At 36.5% G+C, this 23,455-nt stretch overlaps 1 protein-coding gene across 2 annotated transcripts in view; it reads right to left on the bottom strand.

Annotated features, from left to right (window-relative positions):
• LOC149549228 (GDA1/CD39 nucleoside phosphatase family protein) overlaps nt 1–18,644 on the bottom strand; it is a 30,805-nt gene extending 12,161 nt beyond the window's left edge. The window contains exons 1-2 of one of the 2 annotated variants that reach the window (XM_089792640.1): nt 18,405–18,644; nt 5,922–8,187 (exon numbers count right to left, since the gene is read on the bottom strand). In XM_089792640.1, the coding sequence (XP_089648766.1) occupies nt 5,922–7,971 (2,050 nt within the window). In that variant the 5' untranslated portion in view covers nt 7,972–8,187; nt 18,405–18,644. Of the gene's footprint in view, nt 1–5,921; nt 8,195–18,404 lie in introns of both variants that reach the window. The other variant, XM_089792639.1, reaches the window with a different exon arrangement.
• Between the last annotated feature and the right edge of the window lie 4,811 nt (nt 18,645–23,455).

The raw sequence follows: 23,455 nt of genomic DNA on the forward strand, positions 1-23,455 counted from the left end.
TGTGTGCATACACACACACGCACGCACACGCCCACACACACGCACACGCACACGCAAACATTGCAGATCATCATATAACAAGGGTGTTATATGATGATCTGCAACGTGTGTGTGTGTGTGTGTGGGTGTGTGTGTGTGCGCACACGCGCACACACACACACATTGCAGATCATCACATAACACCCTTGTATCTGTCATCTTATTTCAAACATCTTGACAATCTGTTATTACAGATCTGTCGTTACTCCTTTCGTGTTCATCTTATTGAGTGATCGGGTAATGATTACACAATCGGATTCAATGTAAACATTTCACAGATTTGTTTATAGTTACCATCTTGCAGATTGGCGATCAGATCATCAGATAACACCCTCATATCTGTTATTACCTAAGTAACCATATTCGCCCCTCAGCATGCAAATTCGACATTAGATTTGTAGCTAATTTGAAGTCAGTTCCAGTTCTTGTCGAATTCGTCACATGTCTGATGAATTCCTACAGATTCTCTTTTTCTGACCTTGAACAAATTTGGGCGAATGTCAAGCGAATTTTGTAGTTGATAAAAGAGCCCAAGAGAAATGACTGAATTTGGACGTGCAACCAAAAACATTTGACTTTTTAACAGTGTTACACCGGCGCGGGATGCAGCAGTGCGAGGGGGCGTCAGGACAAGTTTTGGGTGCAGGAAAAAAAAGGGCCACAATTTGGGGATGGTGGGGCTAGGGCTGGGCCCCAGTAGCCTATTATTGTGGGCCCCTTCTAAAGCCTATTATTGTAGGGGCCCCTTCTAGAGCCTATTATTGTAGGGGCCCCCCTTCTATATTATTCAAATGGATCTGGATATCTAACTACGGTAGGGAGGGTGGGAGGACAGGGGAAGGTTGCATAGTGTGTGTGTGTGTGTGTGTGTGTGTGACTGAAAATGCTAATAATGAATTGATACTTCAATATAGCATACCAAATATAGTTGAATATAGAAAATTGAAATGCGATTCATGAACCATAAGTTCAAACTTGAAACTTGAAACTTCATAACCATTACCAATGACCATTGAACTTAGTAAAATACTAAAACTTATAAACATAATAATGATAACGATAAATGAAAAATACGAACCACACATAGTACCATGTAAGTCAACCATTGACTATCAATTTATCAAATGACAAAGATGAAAGATTCAAAATTCATTGTTCAAATATGAATATCATATATCATAAAGATGTTCGTGATGATGTTCCCTTGCCAAAAAAAACAATTGCTAAAAAGTTTGTATTTTTTTACTTCTCAGTCAAGTCCTTGGCCACATCGCCGCACCTTGCACACACCCGCATCCCCACGTCCCACCTGGGTGCTTCGACCGGTGGGGCCGCATTTTTTCCGCCGTGGGGGTACTCGACTGTGCAACATACCGCACCGAGGACATACACGCACCCGGTGCTTGGGGGTTTTGACCGTTACACTACTTTTTAATGCTTTTATTGTTTTGAAAAGGCATTTTTTTGGTTTAAATATAATATGATTCTTTATCCAACCGAACCAACCCTAAAACAGGCCTACACTTCATATAGTGGTGTATGAACTTATTTACTGCATCATATTTTTACATATATATTAAAAAAAATTAAAAAAATCTTGTACGAACGAACCCAAACCCAACCCAAAAAAAATTTGATCGAATTTCGAACCCAAATGTCGAACCCACATCCGAACCAAAATCCAAATTGGCAACTTAGGTTATTACAAATTTGTTGTTGCTCCTTTCATGTTCATCTTATCGAGTGATCAAGTGCTATAATAATAGATTGTCAATATATTTGAAATAAGAGGACAGATATGAGGGTGTTATATGATGATCTGCAATGTGTGTGCGTGTGGGTGTGGGTGTGTGTGTGTGCATGTGCGTGTGTGTGCGTGTGTGTGTGCGTGTGTGTGTGTGTGTGTGTGAGAGAGAGAGAGAGAGTAATTTCAAAATAAAGGAATATGTATGCATAAGTATATATGGCATATCAGGTTATATCATCTAGTTTATCCGATCAAAAGCTATTCATCAACAATGTTGTTCCATTACTCAACAAGACTTTTATCAATTTAAAGAAAACAAAAATAAAATAAAAATTTCTCTCATTTATGATGGCCTTCATTTTCTCAATCAGCAAATCAAATATATTAGACTCAATAAGGACTTGGTAAAAATAATTTATTCCACACAATCCCACAAATCTCATCTAGGATCATCAATTTAACATTTGTTACCCTCTACCTATTGGTTTGCCTCCATGCAAAGCAACATTGGCTAATGGCCATGCAGATAAGTGATCCTTGCAGCTTCACAAGTCATCCTAAGATGACTCTATTGGAAATGAATTGAGCCTCAATACCCATTCAAAAAATTAAAAGGAAAGGAAAAAAATACTAATATTTAAAAGAGTAAATTACTTAAGTATAACATTAAATTATATTGTTTTATTTATCTTCAATATCTCCAATTCCAAGAATGGTTTTAAAATGCCGTAGGATGTATGGTGGTTAGTGATAAACATTTGCATCTCCTTTGACTCAGCATAAACCTGTTTTATCCAATCAATTTTGTTGCCCGTATTTTGTAACAAAAGATGGAGCAAATTGAGAGAGCACAAGGCATCCAAGAGTGTGGGAACAATGTTACAAAGCCCCAATTTCTCAATAGCTCCTATGAGAATGTGAACAGCGAATTGTGCATAATTTATCCACTCCTCACAATCCACAATCTTCAAAAGCACTTGTCTTGTTGATTTACAAGGTGAAAGTATTCCACTAAAATCCTCAAAAAAGTGCTCACGAATCTAAGATTTGTTTAATTAAAAAGGATTACCATATGATAGTCTTCAGAAGTGGAGTATCGAGATATAAACACTTTGTTAATGAAACGGCCACAAGGTTCAAACCCATATTGGGTCACTATGCTCACTAGTTTTGTGCCTTCATTAGGCCATTTAGCTCATAGGGTTAAACAAGTGAAGTGTACGAATGAGGTCCCCCATTTGTGGCCTCACCGATTCATAGCTTTGGGTCAAAAGGGCTTCATATGGAGCCAAAGAGGGTGTCATGTCAGCATCACCAATCACGTAAAAAGCTTATCAGGCATTAAATTTTTTTGAAAAAGGATTACCGTATGATAAATATAGTGTGATTGCAAAATCAACAAATCACAAATGACACAAGCTTTATATGGACAAATCCTTTCAAGAAAAAAATCCACATGAGAAAGAGGAAAAGTATGTATAATCATAAGAGGAGAGGCATTCACACATTAACACTCTAAACTCTAAAATTTATTGTGTATCTATAAACTAACCTCATAAAACTGCCATCTCATGCCTACAAATTTTATTGGAATGGGAGAGGAATACTGCAAATGATTTTCCAAGACAATGTCCTATCATCACATTGTAAAATTTGATGTCTCTCAAGTACAAAATGAAGAGGTTCTTCTAAGAATAGTAAATGCAACTCCCAATGGACCATGAATAGCTAAAACAACCTCCACACTAATAATAGATGGCATCTTTAACTTGTAACTCCTCCATAATGGCTCATATCCTAAGCTAGGCATCCAGAATCATCTTCGAACTCATACAAAACCACCAATTACATTCAAGATACCCCTCTACTCACCCCCAAGTTGAGAGATTCGCTAAATATAGGTTTATAACTGCCACTGCCAGCCCCCCTTCATAAATGTGAAAATACTACTATCAAGATTCCAAAAGAATATGAATTAGAAATAACAAATTCATTTTCCAACTACAATTTGCGTCGGAGACAAATCAATAATAGATAAGATTGCATGGTAAATGGCACCTTAATCCTTACAAGCCCTTTAAGCCTTCAAGGGAATCTACACTCACAGTGATCAAGGACCAACTTTTTGCATCCTTTTACCCAGTAAAAATAATTACCGTAGTGAATCTTTAACAAGTTTCACTTCATTTTCCAAAAAAAACTTCTCAAAACCTAGGCCCTTGTACATTTTTTGAATATCATTTGTTTCTTCATCATTTCTTGTCGATACCATGAGCAAACAACATTAAAACTTGAACCATTTCCATACATGCATGCTGCAACGCATTGATCATTGATCTCTCAAATGTCCTTTTGAGATTACTTGTATAATGATTGCTGTGTAATATGTTCTTGATGCATGGCCAAAAATGGGTGTCTCTCTATAGATGGAAAAGGAAGGGACTTCATTGATCAAGATCCTCTACTTGCCAAAAGACAACATATTCAAAAGCCAATATTAGAATTTTATTGTATCTTACATACTTGCTATATTTCGCATGTTCTTTTAGAACCTTAGTTAACGGTCATTTAGGTTTTTTAATTTTATATTGCATATTCAGTTCTTCATTTGGACCACTTTGTTTCTTTGTTCACACTATAATTAGCATTTATAAACTCTATAAGAGTTCATTGTTAATAGTTATTATTCGGTTTTTAACAATTTCAGGCAGTTGTTGCTTCTACTTACTCCTCTAAAAGATTCCAACACTTTAAATGTTGGCATAGCTACAAATGAGCTTTTCCATTAGCATATGAACTTCGAAGGTTTACACCACATTCAATGCAAACCCAAACATAAATCCTACTAACTAGAACTTGCTATATCATTTCAACATATTTCTGCAATTGTGATATCGGGTTTGTTTGTAAATAACCTAACTCATTTATATTATTCCGTTTTTAACAATTTCAAGCAATTGTTGCTTCTACTTACTCCTACTCTAAAAGATTCCAGCACTTAAGATGTTGGCATAGCTACAAATGAGCTTTTCCATTAGCATATGAGCTTTGCCATTAGCATATGAGCTTTGCAGGTTTACATCACATTCACTGCAAACCCAAACATAAATCCTACTAACTAGAACTTGCTATATCAGTTCAACATATTTCTGCAGTTGTGATATCGGGTTTGTTTGTAAATAACCTAACTCATCCACATTTTTAAACATCAAAGAATTAGGACAAAACAAGAGAATTTGTTTCAAAAGAAAATAATGAAGAAAGAAACCAAACAAAACTATCTCCCAAGAACAGAACCAAAATCAAATCATTATGTAGTTCTGTCAGATGGACATCATTATTTTATTAGTGATGCCCCACTCAGATAATCAATATATAACATCTTCTTTATTGATACCACAGTCTACACAATATTAAGTTCAATTTCTTGGCATGTTTACAATAACATTTTATATTTTATCTATAAGAGATGTTAAAATTCATATTTGAACTCACAAAATATATAATTTTAGTGTTTCTAGACACTACAATGGCCTTTTAATAATAACTAGTGTACAATTGTGGAGTGCACCTATCAGTATGTGGCAGACAGAGATTAAGACCGTCCATATTGGAACCCAATTTTTAATTCAGAAAATGTTGTTTTTTCCGATGTAGAATTTGCTGTGATTCAGAAGAACTGATGACTTCATATCTGAGTAAAGCTCTAAAACTTTCATGGACATTAATCAGTGCACACAATGAAACAGTTTCCAGAGCACTAGAAAGAAAAGAATATAAGATCAAATCTGCCATATCAAATATGTCAAAGCCCACAAAAATGGACAAAAAAATGAGATATAAAGTGAAAGAATAAATTTGCTTATGGTTATATGTGCATAAAATTGTTGGAAGTTGAAAGATTCCCCTTCAATAGAATGAAGTGACATAATATCCCACAATACTTAGGCAGCTTGGTAAATAAGTTAACATAAAATGACAGAACAAAGTAATCTCTTAGAGCAAATACAGATGCTAAAAACATATTTTGAAATAAGCATGTCCTCAAAGGATTTCTTTACTTTCAGATATCAAACACTATGAAAGACAAGCACAGAACTTTTGAAGATGAAAAACAATTGGTAACTGAGCTTACCAGAACGTCCTGCAGAAATTCCATTGCTAGAAGGACTGCGTGATTGGAAACGGAAAGGTGATGGAATCTTGGGGATGGAACTGCTGCTTGGAGTGTAATGTCCAAAAAGAGGTAAATGCGGTTTGCGCCAAAACCTAAAAATCCATTTGCGAGTGCAAGACACGGCAAACATGATGATAATAAGAAATATGATGAACACTGCTGTTAGAGTAGTTAGATCTAGAAAAAAATGGTCATTTTTAAAAATGTAAAGCCCAGCCTGGCCTCTTTTTCTTAAATTTCCTGAGAATAATGGTCCAGCTTCTAGCAATGCAGCGCCTAAAGTCCAAGTAATACTGCCAGACCCAACAACTACTTGTTGATCCTTCAAATGTAAACCATCTCTTAGGAGTGATACAACATATGGTGCACGAAAACAATATTGTTCAATGAAAGGCTGTTTAACTACACTCCGTTCAGCATCATGCCATGTTTTCTTGCAGAATGACCTCCCTTTCTCTATTACGTCACCAAGTGTTGCATCAGAAGACAGGTTAAAAAATTTGTACACGACAAAGAATCCTGACATTGCATAGAATTGGCCCTGAGGTTGTGGCTGATTCTTATTGAGAGCACAAGGGTATTGCTTACAATCTATCCCTGCAATCGATTGTGAAGATTCAGATGCATTGACAGTGGATTTTGCTAGTGATTCACATTCTTCCCAGTTGGGCGTACCAATTAACTCAATAACCACTTGAGGACCTTTGCCATTCATGGTTTTTCCACTTACTAAAGGACTTCCATCTTGATGCAGGAAAGAACACTGAGAACACAAGTATTTCTGGATATAACCAACATGTAAGCAAGGATGGTGGAGCTGCAGTTGACCATCAATTATCTTCCGTCTGTGAACATTTGAATTTTTTTTTAGCAGCAGAACAACTGACCTCTCAAAAGCATCATTCAAGCCATAACCAGAAAGAGAATATGCATTAAGATGATAATCCATTGCTCCAATGCTCAGATTTAAACCATAATCACCTTGCACTGACTCTCCTGCCTCGAATGTGACCTGTAGGGATGAGCCCCCTAAGTCAAGCGCACCAAATGTTTCTTGCACTGGAAATTTTCCCAATCTGTTCTTATTATAATTAAGAGCTACCCATCCATAGTAAGCCTCCTCTTCTCCAGTAATTATTCTAACCCAGCTTCTTCGACACATAAATGAAGATTCTTCTAATATTGACCATGCCTTGTCTAGAACCCATTCTGAATCAGTAGTTTGCAACCTGCGAAGCCCTGCTGTAGCCAATAGGAAAAGAGGGCTGTTTCTATGAGTATGAGCTGGTATTTGCTTCTCTGCCCACCGAAGCAGTGGTTCTATGGCTGCCCTCAATCCTGATTCATTATACAGTAATTTATCAAAACCGGGCTCAGTTTCCATGCGATGATAGGCACGGCCATTCTGCTGACGTGTCTTGCTATCAACCAGTTGGGGAAATGGATGCAACACCATAGGGAGCTTTTCATGATCCTTACCATCATTGGGAACCCACTCATACACATGAATTCGGGTACCAGTACTCCCGCAGTCCAAAACAATAGAAAACTGTGAAGCTTCAGTTCTCCAATTAGATCTTAACCGTCCAGAACCTAAAAAAATAAGAGTAAGAAGTATGCAAAAAAGAGAAACCCCAACAGCCATCTTTAGCCATCTTTGACTTTTCACTGATGCTGAAGACAAAGCCTTTTCCTTTGAAAAACTACTGCTTCCCAAATTCCCTTCCCTTAACAACTGCAATGGTGAAGGTTTTGACCGAAGCGCACCAGCACCAACTCCCGGAGCTAAATCTGTTTCCTCTGTGCTGACCTTCCGATAAGTTGAAAAATCTTGGAGAGATGATGAAAGCCGCAAACCGCCTGTCCTTCCATGGTTAGCCCATGCAGACCTAAATGGAGAACCCAATGGTGGCAATGCAGAAGTTGAAACAGGAGATACTGAAGATGATGATGGTGAAAAATGACTCAAAGTTGCAGCAATAACTGCAGCCACTCGATCAAGCCCCATTCAAACCTTATTTTCTACTTATTTATGTGCCTTTCCAAGGCAGACTGAATTTGGAGCTGTAGATAAATATTGTATACTGATACTCAGATCACTGCTTATACCAACGTACAACTCCTCCATCAAGTCATATGCTTTAACATAACACAAAAAGCTACTGATCATGTTTCAATGTGACGAACTTTGCTACTGCATTAAACCTGTTGCAACTGTGATGACCTGATTCCTGAAAAAAGTCAATAAATGTAATGCTAAAATCATTCACTTTTCAAATATTCAACTATGTGTTTCAAAAGTACTGTGCATTCCATCAAATATAAAATAAGCTTTCATTCTTATCAAATCTATTGTTAGACTCTAAAGTCAACTACTGTTATCAAAAAAGCAGAAAAGAAGGAATACAAAGCACTGACATACAGGTGAATCTGAACAAGCCTCAAGGCTACATATAGTATATACTAAATATTTCACACTTTTCTAGACAACTGTTACACTTGCAGGTATCCCTGGACTTCCGTAACTGTTCAAATATAGTGTGATTGACATTTACAACTAAAATGAACAAAAACTCTAGATCCGTCATGCAAATAATCCATTCCTCTCCAAAAGAGGACTTGAGTAAATGACCAAATATAGCAACATGGTTGCCAAAAATGCAAAGCCTTGAACACTAGGTGCAAAGCATTAGTAGTAAGGAAATTCAATCAATGATTACATATTCTTCACAAAACATCAATCTTTTGCTTCAAAATGATAGATCATGTTAAAAAGACAAAAGAATGCTATCGTTTTCTGATTGAAATTGCAGACTTGGGCATCTAGGCAGATTTATAATTGGTGTCTCAACTTCACCAATGCCATAAGAAGTAAAATAGGTAATTACATCCTACATTAATATGTAAGCAGAAGATGATGTACATAAATGTGCAAAACTCTTATAATAATGATTCCTACTTAATGTACGAAAACAATCCCATTTTATCATGAGTTTCCCCAATGGGATGAGAGAAATGGAAGAATAATTCTCAGAAAAGAAATTTGCAGGCAAAAGCCCCATATCAAACCTGTAGGATTTGCATTAAAGTGGTTTTGGATATCTCAAAAACTGAGTTAACACACCAGTATATGCAATTTTGAATTCTTCTCTGTAGGCTATTTCTAAGAGATTGAAAAGCTTCATGAGGCAAACGCCTGTTAGACTGTTAGTGTAAGGGTGTTACTCCATTAGAGGACCCAAGTTCACTTTCAAGACACATAATCTGAAATCTAATATAAATATTTATTGTTTGTATGCAATTAAATTCCTATATAAGCTTAACTGGTGTTGGTTGTAAGCTTAAATGTTTTGGTTGCAAGCTTAAATGTGGTAGTTATTTTTTTCCAGGTTTTGTCCTTCACACCTAAAACAATGGATGTGTATTGTTCTAATCCATTTCTTTATCAATAATCACAATTCCATCCATGTGGTGTCATGCTAGCAACTGCCCCCTCAACTCATGAAATTTCTATAAGTAGAAAGTGAATGTGGACATCAATAAAAAGCTCCAAATTAGCCTCGAGAATAGCATTGGTAAGCAGAAAACTATGTTTTTTGATATGTTGAAGGAACACTCACCTTCATAATGTTTCAACTTTCACCAACTTCATGACATCTGTTTATATTGACTCTAATTGGGCTGGATCAATTGATTCCCATTGATCTTCAAATACATAAATATTATCTGAGATCAAGAGTAATCTCATGGCCAAACAAGTTAGTGTATATACACTATTCCCCAAAAGCAGGATACAAGACAGCTGTTAGCACAAAATATAAAAGGATGTGGCTGAAAAGGATCTTGGCTGATCTTGAACTCAATTCCATGGTACTGAATTCAATCTTTTCATCTTGTAATAATCAGGGAGTCTCCAAGATGGTGAAGAAGCCAGACTATCATGCCAGAACCAAACATATTAGTTCATCAGCTTTACATCAACCAGTTGGCAGATGATGAAGATGATTGTTTTTGTTATTGTCATCTTACCTATAGAGAAACAGATTGCTGAAAATAATGATTAAACCACGTAGTAGAAATAAATTTCTCAAATTAATGATAAATATAATGTCCACTTTCTGGAATAGGATTTAATAATAATAAGGTATAATATAATATATTTACAAATTAATTAATTAAAGGTCAAGAGATACATAATGAAGAATTGTGACTCCCTCAACATAAGATATAAAAGGGATGAGAATTCATTTGAAAGGAGGGAGACATGGAGGAAGGAAGAAAGAGGGGAGCATAGAATTTTAAAAAATTAAGGGAACGAGAAGAAAATAAGGAAAGAACTATTTCAAATGGCAGCAATGATGAAGAGTTGCGACTCTTTCAAAGGGCTGTAATTATGAAGGGTCGTGACTCTGTCAAAGGGAAGTTATTATTAAGAGATGTGACGGTTTTGAAAGGTTATAATCATGAGCAGTTGTAACTCTTTTGAAGGGTGGTAATACAAAAGGTTGTGACTCTATCAAAGGGTGGAATGATAAGGGGTTGTGACTTTTTTTCAAGGGTGGTAATTATGAAAGGTTGTGACTCTTTCAAAGGGTGGTAACTCTCAAAGGTTGTGACCATTGGGAAGGGACAGACATAATGAAGAGGTGAGACTCTCCCTCACATTGGAAAACATAAAGGGGAGAAGGGTTCATTTGGAAAGACATCCAAGAGAGATCAACTTGGAGAATAGCACATTATTTTGAAAAGGCAACAATGAAAAGTGTTGAATAATTCCTTACTAAAGGCGGTGACCCCTCCACCCATAAAGTATAAAGGAGGATTCATTCCAAGCACTGGAGGGGATACATCGTGCTGTGAATCAAGGGATTAATAATCAATACTCAATCAGCAATCGGTACTCATTAAATGGCAGATCAGAGCCATAAGGGATGAGTAGATTGTCCAACAACTAATACGTTCAGCAGGCACTTGCATCAGAAAATATAATCAGTACAGATTATCTAAGCAAGTGGCAGAAAAGCACACAATGGGACTAAAAGATCAATTCATAGAAATTGTTCAGCATTTACATCCCAGAAATTATCTTCAGATCGGCAGGCAGATATTATATCAGAACAATCATCTTCAGCATCTAGTAATTTGTTAGCTATTCTTGTGGTCTTATCATTGCCTCTGGATTATTTGTCAGTTGACTATCTTTATATAGATTTATTTATTATTTGATAGAGAATGCATGTATCAGTAATCAGTTTGTAAACTTCCATCATTATAGAAGGAAGGAGGTGCAAAGGAAAGAGGTTGCCATCTAGTTAGGAACTCCAGTGGATGTCCATGTTGCCAGCCACTAGGACCAAGAGGGCCAATACTCCATTCTCGGGCTTAGATAGATCAATCAAAGAACCTCCATTATGTTCTCCTCTCCGACCCTATTATGATTCTACTAAATCTTAGGAGATGAAGCATGGATAGAGCACCCCACTAGGTAGGGACCCCGAGCGAATGTCCATGTTGCCTGACACCAGGACTGAGAAGGCTAAATTTCCACTCTTGGGCTTAGTGGGGGATGGCTTCGGGCTGACCTATCATGCTCCTTCTCTAATGTGTTGAAATGATATTATATGAATATCATGTGTTATGGAATACTGCTTATAATAAATGTGCATATATTTCTTATGTTGTGATTATGTTGTTCAAATCCAAGATCACTATTTGAAGATGTTTACTTGGTAAGATGTAACCCTAACCCTAATTTATTATAAGTGTGATTCTAGGACAAATTACATCACAAAAAACATGTAATTGTGTCTGGTTTATCATTAAGTGAGGCCATTAGTAGATATTTATATATGATGTTAGTGGTTTTTTCTGGGAGTAAGATTAGGAGCATGTGTACTAGCTTGTTGAGATTTCTTTTTACGGTAATCTAGGACCTAGATTGTTGCACAAATAGCTGACTTGGCTTACCTTTCAAGCCTAATTTTATATCCACGATTGCAATGCAAATGGATGTACAGCTTATTTAATAGCAACAATCACTCTAGTATATTCTGGGAGTTGCTTTCATATGTATCTAAAAACAGTTACAAGTGGATGGTTTAGAAAATTTCATGTAAAGCAAGATCTAAAATAGAAGTGTCTGCAAAAAGTAAATCAGTTAAAAAAGCAATACAGATTTCAAATAATTTACAAAATGTGTCATGACTTATTTTTCATCATCCATGATTTGAATGCCATTTAAGACGACCTTAAGGATAAACACCCAATGAACAAAACCCAATCAGGCACAATGCTACAATACTTGGTGCCAAAACTTATTGTTCTTAAACTTAAACAGTTTGATACAAAGCCACATTCTATCATTTGCAAAGGATTAAATCAATTTCAAAATTATTTATTTCCTAAGTTACCGGATTTGCACCCTGGAGCTCGGGTCCGGGTCCGGATTCATTCGGGTCCGGATCCGAGCCCGGGTCCGCGACCGGTCCGGGCAGGGTCCGCATTTTGGCCTGCGGGTCCTCCCAGGTCCGTCCAAGCACGGACCTGGGAGGACCTGCAGGCCAAAATGCAGACCCTGCCCGGACCGGTCGCAGACCCGGGTGAATCCGGGCGGACCCGCGGCAGGTGGGGCCAAAAAGTGGCCCAAAAAAGAAATAAAATTATGTTTTTTTCATTATTTTTTTTTGCCAAACCCTAAAGTAAGGCCTATTAGATGCATTTCATTCATCTAATCTCTCATTTGCTTTGTCATTTTGCTCTCTCATTTTGGTGTGGCCATTTTGCAAGTTTGAAGAGAAAGTTGTAGAGATTATTTGTGGAGTCTCAAATCCTTCAAATAATCAGTGTTGAGTGTTCCAGGTATGCATTTGATCCTTCCTTTTGCTTCTTTCATAGTTTGTTTTTAGTTTTTTAAATTTTTTATATTTATTGTTCTAAATTTTTATCAAGTTTTGTATAAGTTTTGAAATATTTTTTTAAATTTGTTTTTATAGATTGCAAGAATCCAAGAATGAGTAGTCAGGGTTCAGTGGGTGGGGTGGGATCCCAAAGATTTAAAATTGATAAAGGCTCTCCTTTGTGGAAGTATACAACAAGAATTGAGCAATGTGCTAGTGGGGGAGGGTATATATGGAAATGCAATTTTTGCCAAAACCAATATAGAAGCTCCTATTTCCGGGTTAAACATCATTTGATAGGTCCACCAGGTCAAGGGATTTCCATGTGTGAGGGGCCCCCAGAAGGAGGTAAAAAAGGGTTGTCGGCTCCTCAAATAGCAGGCATGTTAAAAGAACAAGAAGAGGCTGATAGGTTAGTGTCAAAGGCAAAAAAAGATAAGTCAAAGCAAATACCACCAACAACACCCTCTCAAACAATTAGTAAACCACATCCCTTCCTACCTACCCCATCTATGGATGAAGATGAAATAGAAACACCCGCATCCCGCAAGAGAGGCCCATTAGATACGGCATTTGAAAATAACAAGAGAGAAATTGCTAACATAAAGGTTGGGCGTTGCCTCATTACAAATGGTGTTTCATTCAATCTAGTGAGATCCCCTTATTGGAGAGAGATGGTGAAAGCAATAAATGATGCACCTCATGGTTACCAATCCCCTGGATATGAAAAGTTGAGAACCACCATATTGCATAAGGAGAGAAAGAATGTAGAAAACCTCCTCAAACCAATAAGAGATTCTTGGATCCAAACGAGGGTGAGCATTGTCTCTGATGGATGGAAAGATTGCAAAAACCGTCCATTAATAAATGTGATTGCTGTTTGCCCCAAGGGGGCAATGTTTTTGAAGGCGGTTGATTGTGAAGGGCAAGTAAAGGATGCAAATTTTATTGCCCAACTTCTCATTGAATCCATAGAGTCCGTGAGAGTTGACAATGTTGTCCAAGTAATAACGGACAATGCTAAAGTTTGTAAGGCTGCAGGTGCTTTGGTAGAAGCACGATATGAGCATATCTTTTAAACACCATGCACTGTCCACACCTTGAACTTGGTGATGAAAACAATGGGCAGCCAAATTGAATGGATGAAAAATGTGTATGAGGAGGGTGAGCAGATCCAAATGTTTGTGACAAACCACCATATGTCACAAGCAATTTTCAGAACTTTCTCCCGCTTGGAATTATTGAAGGTAAATTTTAAACTTTATTTAGCTTCATTTATCATATTAATTTTTGTGTCATACTTTACAAAATTTAATACATATTCTTAAATTTTTGTATTATCAACTTATCATATTAACTTACAATTTGAATTAACATGGTAATAGGTTGCTGAAACAAGGTTTGCTTCACACACAATCATCCTTAGACGACTTGTGAGGGTGAAAGAGGCACTGGGTCAAATGGTTATTAGCAACAAATGGGGTGGATGGAAGCAAGCTGATACAGAAAAGGCCAAAACTATAAAGGATTTGATCTTGAGTGATAATTTTTGGAATAGGGTGGAATATGCATTAGAACTCACCGAGCCCATCATGTCTATGCTTCGGTATGCCGACACGGATGAGCCTTGTTTGGGGAACATATATGATGCCATGGACTCTATGCTAGAAAGAATAAAATCAGTAAGTTTAAATTTTTATACAATACTTTATCCTTGTTTATTGAGAGATTTTGATTTTTGATTTTAATTAAGTTATTAACACTACATCAAGATAACTTACATGTACATCATTTGACATCCCAAGTCATTCAGAGGAGAGAGCAGGATCCTGATACCTTGTACACTAAGGTGGAGAAAATTGTTCTATATCGTTGGAACAAGATGACTACAACTTTACACCTCTTGGCATATGCACTTTCTCCTAGATATTATAGCAGTGAGATACTTGCTATTCCTGGTAGAGTAGCACCATATAGAGATCCTAAAGTTGTTGCTGGGTATAAGAGGGCACTTAACAGGCTCTTTAGTGATCCTGATGTGGCATCAAATGTTAGGAGAGAGTTTGTTGATTTTGTCTCAAGCAAAAATGCAGAGCCCGATGCAATCAATGACCAAAGTAAATTGGATGCCATTGGATGGTGGTACTTACATGGGGAAAGTTACATGTACCTCCAACCTCTTGCCATTAAGATCTTGTCACAAGTATGTATTTAAGTTTTTTTTCCTTTTCTTATGGCCACTTAGCTTGTCAAATTAGCACTCTTAAATTCCTATTGTATTGTAAAATTACTTTGCTAATTTTTTTAAATTTGTTGGTTGTCTCTCTAAGTTGCAAGCTCTTCTGCTGCTGAGCGGAATTGGAGTACATACTCCTTTATCCACTCAGTGAAGCGTAACCAGTTGGGTTCAAAGAAAGCAGAGGACTTGGTATTTATTCACAACAACTGGCACCTCTTATCACGCAAGGATCCAGGATATAAGAAGGGACCAGAGAAGTTGTGGGATGTACTACCTGAGACTTCTAACTTGGATATGACTGTCCAAGATATATCTAGAATTGCCTTGCTAGATGTTGAGGAGGACGAGGAGGAGGATGTGGCTGCATCTGGGGCTAGTGGAACCGGTTTAGGTTCCAATGATGTGGAAAATGTCAATGATATAGATGAGGATGAAGCCATTGATCCCTCATATTTTGATGACCCATTTGACCCTTGAAGGGTATTTGCATCTTTGGTAAACTATGTTTAACCATTTGTCATTGACTTATTGAGTCATTTATGATTTATCACTATGTTTCACAGTTTCAAACTTTATTAAGTCATAATTTATTATCTATCAATCTGATGAAGTAGTCTATGTTTTGAAATTCCATTTTGCATTTTAGTAATTCAATGTATGATTTTATTTACAACATTAGCATAGATTAATGAGTGAGTATTTAATGTTTATCTTTGACATTTGGCATTGATCAATAATCAAGTAACATTGATATATTCATACTATGGAATGACTTACTTTTACTTTTACAACTATATGAGTTTATATTTTTTTTGCATATATATATATATATATATATATATATATATATATATATATATATATATATATATATATATATACACACACACTAACGAACCCACCCACGAACCCAAATGGGGAAAAAAAAATTTGCCCGAACACACGAACCGAACCCCAAACCCGAACCCGTCCCCGAACCCGAATCAGCAACTTAGTTTATTTCAATTTTAAAACAATTTTCTTTTAGTATGTTTAATTGTTGTTTTTAATTCACTCACGCCTGCCCCTTTTTGCTTAGTGCATATGGTGACCTTGGTATTTGAGTCATTGAAGTTCATACTTTTGTAATTGGAGAAATTAGAACTTTTTTAACATTTTTGAATTATCAATAATTCGAGTTTTGAGTTCCAGCCATTAGGTAGGTTATTTCAATTTTTATAATATAAAGCCCTCTTAAACCATGTAAATTTCTATTGAGTCAGCTAGAAAAGTAAATGTTTGAGAGTCTTTCCTACGAAGTATATCCCTTGAACCCGCAATTTTAGGCATAGGAACTTGCTTCTGTATCTTTGTGCTCTACAAAAAATTTTGTTAAAATTTCTCACTGCACGACCAGTGACCAGACATGTAAGAGGTGATAATGATTGAGACTATCCAATATGTGACACAAATTCCCTTATTTTGGTTTAAAGGTCTAACGATCAGGAAATTCAACCGTGATGCAATTTTAGGTGGGTTACTTAAAAGAATGATAATGATTCTTCTCAATCTGATGTCTAATTTTAGACATGGCAAAATAAGTCATTTTGTGAGATTAGATTAGCAAATATGTATATAACATCATGTTATTTACAACTATAGGTGTCTCATCAGCGAAATGATCATCTTTTATATTTTCCTTTCCCTTGTTTGAAACATCATGCATTCTCATTTACCTTGCCATCGACTCTTGTTCATGTGCTTAGAATGTGTAAACCATACCTTGCAAACTCTGTGACTGCTCTCCAAGTTGCCAGTTTCTATTTTTTTTCCATTTGCTGGTTAAGTTTAAACAAGTTATAGCTCACGATTTTATAGAAACAAAAAAATGGGTATATATATATATATATATATATATATATATATATATATATATATATATATATATATATATATATATATATGTATGTATGTGTATATGTATATACATATATATATATATATATACATATACATATATATATACATATATATATATATATATATATATATATATGTATGTGTATGTGTATATGTATATATATATATATATGTGTATGTGTATATGTATATATATATATATGTGTGTGTGTGTGTGTGTGTGTGTGTGTGTGGGAAAAATGCTGGTAAATTTGTGCATTTTTTATTGTTTCTTTTACCATTCAACCATGCATTTTTTCTTCCATGATGTCGACTTTTCATTTAATGCATTTTGTGATTGAATTGTTCAAAAAAAAACAAATAAACTTTGAGACATTTTATTTTGAAGAACTTGCTAAGTTGCCAAGTTTTTGTCAAGCATTTGCCGAATTTTTGCCAAGTTGAAAATTTTGGGCATGCGGAGTACTCGCCAAGTCCGAGTCTGTGAACTATGGGGTAAATGTTTTGCACATTCATTTCTTGACAAGAAGAATATGTGTTCTGCACCAAGTTGAATTCCAAATGTGACCGGTACATCTGCAAGAGATCAACTGCAATGGCCATGTTTATCAAATGAACTCCTACATTCAAATCAAGGTCACTGGCATTGAAAGTTAAGCTGAAAACAAGCACAGTCAATTGCATTCATAAGCTATTTTAAATGCACAAATTCGTCAAAACCTAGCAAAATGCCTACAGCAAAAATGATAGGCAAAACTTTTTAACACGTACCACACATTACCATTTACAAATTTCCCATTCTCGTCTCAATGAAATTAACTGAAAGCAAACAATTGTATCAAATGATAAACTTCACAAAATTTGCACACTGTATTGAAAACTTCGATGAAAACACTACAGATTGATGAAACCTGCAAAAATCCAGCAAAAACGAGACAGAAATGGCAATGCAAGCTTCTTCAGCATCTAAAATTGAATTTCTGATACACATTTACCGTTACTCACATGATTTGGAACCCAAAGCGCATGAACTACGGAGCATGGAGCATAATGACCTAGGGTACATAAGAATAACTAGCTTCAACTCCAGCTGGATAAAGCCGTGCATAACAACAGAAAACAATCTAAGCGAATATCCGATCCTAGTCAATACAAATAGATCAATCTTCCTAAGAGGCAACATTGTTCTCGATGTCCAACCCTAGAATTTAACTCACATTTGTGGCCACACAAATCGGTGGGCCTCGTAGACATTCAAACAATCTAATTAAAACTCACATTTGCACAAAACAACACAATCCAACAAGGAAGCAATTGGCATTCTTAACCAAAACTCAGCAGACATGACCCGACCTTAAAACCTAGAAAAAACCGAAACCAAAATATCAAACCCTAGATCTCACTCACCTGATTCCTTCAGTCTGATCATGACGCCACTTCTGCCGTGAACAGAAATTGCTGGGGCGCAACATCAGCGCCCCAGCGATTCAAGCCTGCGTTGGACACTCCGCCCTATTTGCTCTACAAACAAGTTTCCCACAATTCTCTTCTCCGATCCTCTGAATTTGCCGGGGGGGAGCGGGGGGAGGGGGGCGCTTCGGAAACAGCTCGCTGAATTGTTTATTCGATTGATTTACTACGTTGGTTAGATTCTAACAGCTTTTTGCATTTGTGTTAACAACTAATAAATGTTTCGGAATTAGAACAAGGGAATTATTGTCTGATTGGGTGTGCTCCTATTTATAGTGCGATCAGACGATGCCGCGTGGGAGACAGTATTCAAACACTTGCCCAGTCAAATTCCGGGGATACCTAACGTTATACTGCTGGCATCTTCTTACCATTGCCTTGTAACTTCAAAATAATCCTTTAAAAAAAGAAAAAAGAACAAAAACTTACAAAATTACAAAATAGAATAGAATACTAGGTTTTTAACTACTAGAGGCTAAGGATATTTTATTGAATAGATTTAATGTTAAAATGTTATAATCATTCAATGTGATAATGAGTTTTTGTAATAGATATGTTGTTATTGTAAATCTTATTGTTTTAATATTTTTCATATCTTAATTATCTAACTCTTTATTTTCTACTTTTTATAATAAAATATATTTAACAATCAAAGGTTCAAGATATTTTATAAAATAATTTTAATGTCAAATCTTTTATTATTATTCAATTTGGTAATGTTTTTGTCTCTAAATTAGATATTGAATAAAGTTGTTAAACTATTTGTACTCTTAGTTTATCTTGGATGTCTGTTGAGATAATGGGTGTTGCACAAATTGCATAATATTGTTATTTTATTATTTTATTTTTATTATGTAATGTTGTGCCTAGATGGACGTGCAACATGTAAAGATTCCCATGAAATATTCTTGATGAGTTGTATTGTAACATTGTGATAATATTTCATGTAATTATTTAATATTGGGGGAAAAGAATTAAATGCCCAATATTAAATGTGGGGTTAGTGGGTTAGGTAGCACATGGTTTTAGCACATGGTTTATGTAATACCACTTGGTGGTTTTGTGGGACTTGCTACTATATAAGCAGCCACAAGAGTAGATGTTGTAAGTGTAAGAGAGTGACAAGGAGAAGACAAAAAGCAAGAGTCGAGCGGGACAAGGCTTGACAGGTTAGCCAAGGGAGCATTTGTGAAGGTTGGAAGCATGGCATGGGATGTGTGGATTCATGCTTGTTCACATAGTTTGCTCGGTTGTGGCTATGGCCATGAAGGCTTCCATGGTTGTATGGCAATGGTATTTTTTTGCTGAATAATACATGGTGATGGATGCTTTTGGAGGCTGAGTTTTTTCCCTCAATGAGGGTTTCCCAGGGTATATCTTGTGTCACAATTTTGTGGGTATGTTGTCTATTCTCTTGCATGTGGATTTTAATTTCGTATTTATTTTAGATCTATTATGGGTTATGTGAAAACGGTTATATTCTTTATTGCCAAGTTTCCTTACAAGTGGTATCAGAGCTATGGTTTTATTATTGTAACCCTAGATTGAATCCATGGGAATGCATAAGAGGATAAAAGAAAGGGCAAGATATATGAATGATTTATTACAGGTCTGAGGGTTTTGGATTTGTTGTTATGATGGGATGTTAAAATATTTGGGCATGTGAAATTGTTAGAGAAAATTTATTTTTTTTCGGATGTTTCATTTAAATGAGGGTTTTGGGGGGTAGCTTGCAGAAATGACCTCCTGAGTAAAAACAGACCTCACCATTGGATCCGAGTCGACATTTCCATAAATTTTGATGTATAATATGCCCTAGTTTAGCCATGTTCAGAGGAAATGAAAGAGTTTTTTAATTTCAGCTCATGATGGCCGTCAAATTTAATCCCGTCAGAATTTTCGTCACTGAAAAAAATAAAAAATGAAAAATCGTACTGAAAATGGTAAAAAGACTGTCTTAGTAAAATGGCCATAACTTTCTCTCAGAATATCAGATTTCAAAGTTCTTAGAGGCGTTGGAAAGCTAATTCAGAGCACTACAAGATGGTGTATATTTGGTTCTATGATTTTGAAATTTTGTTAGGTTTTAAGAGCCCTAAAGATAGATGTTCTTTATTTTGAGCACAGATTAGGGCATAACTTGGGCATACGGAGTCGAATTTTGGACTTCGAGTAGTCAACGGAAAGCTCTTGGAGAGCTCTACACATTGGTTCAGATTTGGTGCAAGTTTTGCATGATTTATTTATTGATATATTGATCTGAACAGTTTATAGGTATATTTTGACTATGGTAACATTATGAGTTTATGGCATTGGAGATTTAAGATTTGATGTCATTGTATACTCAGTTCGTATTTCAGATTGGTCTCATGATGATATGGTTATCAGTGTTTGGATTTGGATATGCATGATGACTTGTTGGGTCTACAAGTTGTGCAGTGTTGTAAGCGGTCTATACTTACAGGTTGCATTTATAGCTTGGTTATGGGTTGTCTTTGCCCATTGATCTTTCATTATTGATGCATATTTAGATTGGTGGCTTGGATTTGGGTTGTCTATGCCCTAAGTCACATGATTTGTTGATTTCTTCATGTAGAAGGGATGAGATGTTGTTACCAGGTATAGTCATGGTGGAGGATTGTGGTTGACTATTTTATGCTGACAGGTTGGACATATTGAGAGCCTGATGCTCGGTTCATGGATGTGATCATGGTGCCATGGATTTTGACATGACATGATTGGATATACAGGTACATTCTTGATGTTCATTAGCTTGGATTTCTGATATAGTTATGGTGGTACATCTTGGTTGAGGATCATGGTTATTTGGTTTCTTTTGAGGAGCTCATGATATGCACTTTAAGTTATTTGATGGTTTAATGCCTTGGTTGATTCTCATGATTAGAGGATGGATTTTTTTTTTCATCATTATGTCATGGATAGCTTGGATACACGGTTTAGTGGGAGCTTGTGACAGTGATGGGGTGACAGTGCAGGATTAGTTCCTGGTTTGGTTTATATCTTCTTGGTTTGGAGAGGATGGATTTTATGATGCCATGGGTGACTTGGTACCACAGTTGAGTGGGAGTTGTTGGCATTGATATATTTATTGAGTGTTTGTAGAGGTTGGAGGTTTGTCTTAGATCCTGTTGCTGCAGAAGCATCTTTGACATTTGCATGGTGCACTTGTTATCTTCATGGTGTTTGAAGATAGTTAGATCTTGAGGACTCATGGAGTTCTTGGTTATCTTCATGGTGTATGGAGATGGTTCTTCCTGGTGTGTGGAGATGGTTTTCTTCATGGTGTGTGGAGATGGTTTTCTTCATGGTGTGTGGAGATGGTTGCATCTTGAGGGCTCACAGGGTTCTTGGTAAAGGTGAGGTTTATGCTTTTATTTGACATGTTATCCTTGGTGTGAGGATGGTTTCATTATTATGTCACGGTATACTCTTGATACGCATTTAGAGTTGTGACATGTTATGGTATGTTCATGTGGAGCATGTTATCTCTTTAGTTGAGATGGTAAGATCATGTTGTCATGTTTATGTTCCTAAGGCCATGGTTGGAACTTTGACATTGATCTTGGTTTAGTTTCTTGGTATTGAGTACACTGATCATAAGCTGGATACTTCATGATATTGCTATGTTGAATTTGGAGTTGGCATGGATTGATTGGTTACAGGTGCTCATGGATACTTAGAGACGGTGGTGACGCTGATTTCTCTTGGATTAGAGAAGTATTTATTGGGACGATTGATGGTTTTAGTAGGAAGTTTGAGGGGCAGTCACCTGATATGGACTTGAGAGGAGATTGTTCTTAGATGAGTCTTGGTTGGAGACTTGGGTATCTTGATGAGCATTCTCATTCCCCACTCTTGGTCTACTCGGCAGTTTGCTACTTGAGAGGTATAGCCCATTAATTTTTCTCAGTTGCATTAAATTTATGCTTGTCTTTCATGGATATGGATCTTGAGCTATGGTACATGAGTTAGTTCTGGAGGGTTCATTTGAGAGATGATTTAGCATTGGTCATCTCCATGTGCATATGTTGTTATGCTGGTTGAGTTTGGGAGATGGTTTTATGTTGGGCATTTTCCTTGGATTAGGAATGGTTATTCCTTGGTTTATGAATGGGTTTATTGAGTTTGATCTTCTTGTGAGAGGCTTACATCCATGATTAGTTATATGGTATGGTTTGGGTGTTGTTGAGGCTTCTTGTTGGGGTTTTATGGAGGAGATCGTACTTGCACAGTTTACATCTAGAGGTGTGTGTAGAAGGACATGATACATGTTTTGCATGGCTTCTCCGGTCTTGGTTATCTTCTTGGATGTTCAGTTTTTGCCTACATTGGATTTGAGATTGGTTGGAGATTGTGATCACTGGTTTGTGCTCATGTAAGAGATGACATGATTATTTCTTTCTCTTTCCTCTGTTGGTTGTGGAGAACTTGGGAGACTATTGGAGATTTGTTACGAGAGTTGTTCTTGCAAGATATTAGTTTATGTATTGTGGATGTCCTTGATACTACATGGATTCACTTCTTTGAGATGTGTTGAGTGGATTGGTTATAGATTTGACATTATCTTTTGCAGTGGGAGCTTCTTGGTATATATGTGGCAGGTATTGCTCTTGAGGCTTATGATTGCAGGTTGCAGATTGGATATGTCGGTGATATGAGATTCACTTATTATACCTTTGAGGTATGGATAGTTGGATGGGTTTGGCACTTGCTGTGGGTGCTATTTCAGCTATGGATATTTTGACAACTACTGATACATATGATCACCTTTGGATCAGGTTTTTTGTGCTTGGATTTTTCAGTCGGTACAGAATTTTATGATCTTCTAATGCGACAGGTTGGGTGGTTTTCTCTTTGGATGGCTTCTATGTATGTCCAGTGGGAGTGGCATAATAGGAGGTGAGATCATTCATGTTCGAGATGTTGGATACTTTAATTTTGTTGCGGGTACCAGGATGGAGCACTTG

This window comes from Cupressus sempervirens, chromosome 7 (assembly GCF_028749045.1).
Source record: "Cupressus sempervirens isolate cs-2001-9-10 chromosome 7, ASM2874904v1, whole genome shotgun sequence".
Lineage (NCBI taxonomy): Eukaryota > Viridiplantae > Streptophyta > Pinopsida > Cupressales > Cupressaceae > Cupressus > Cupressus sempervirens.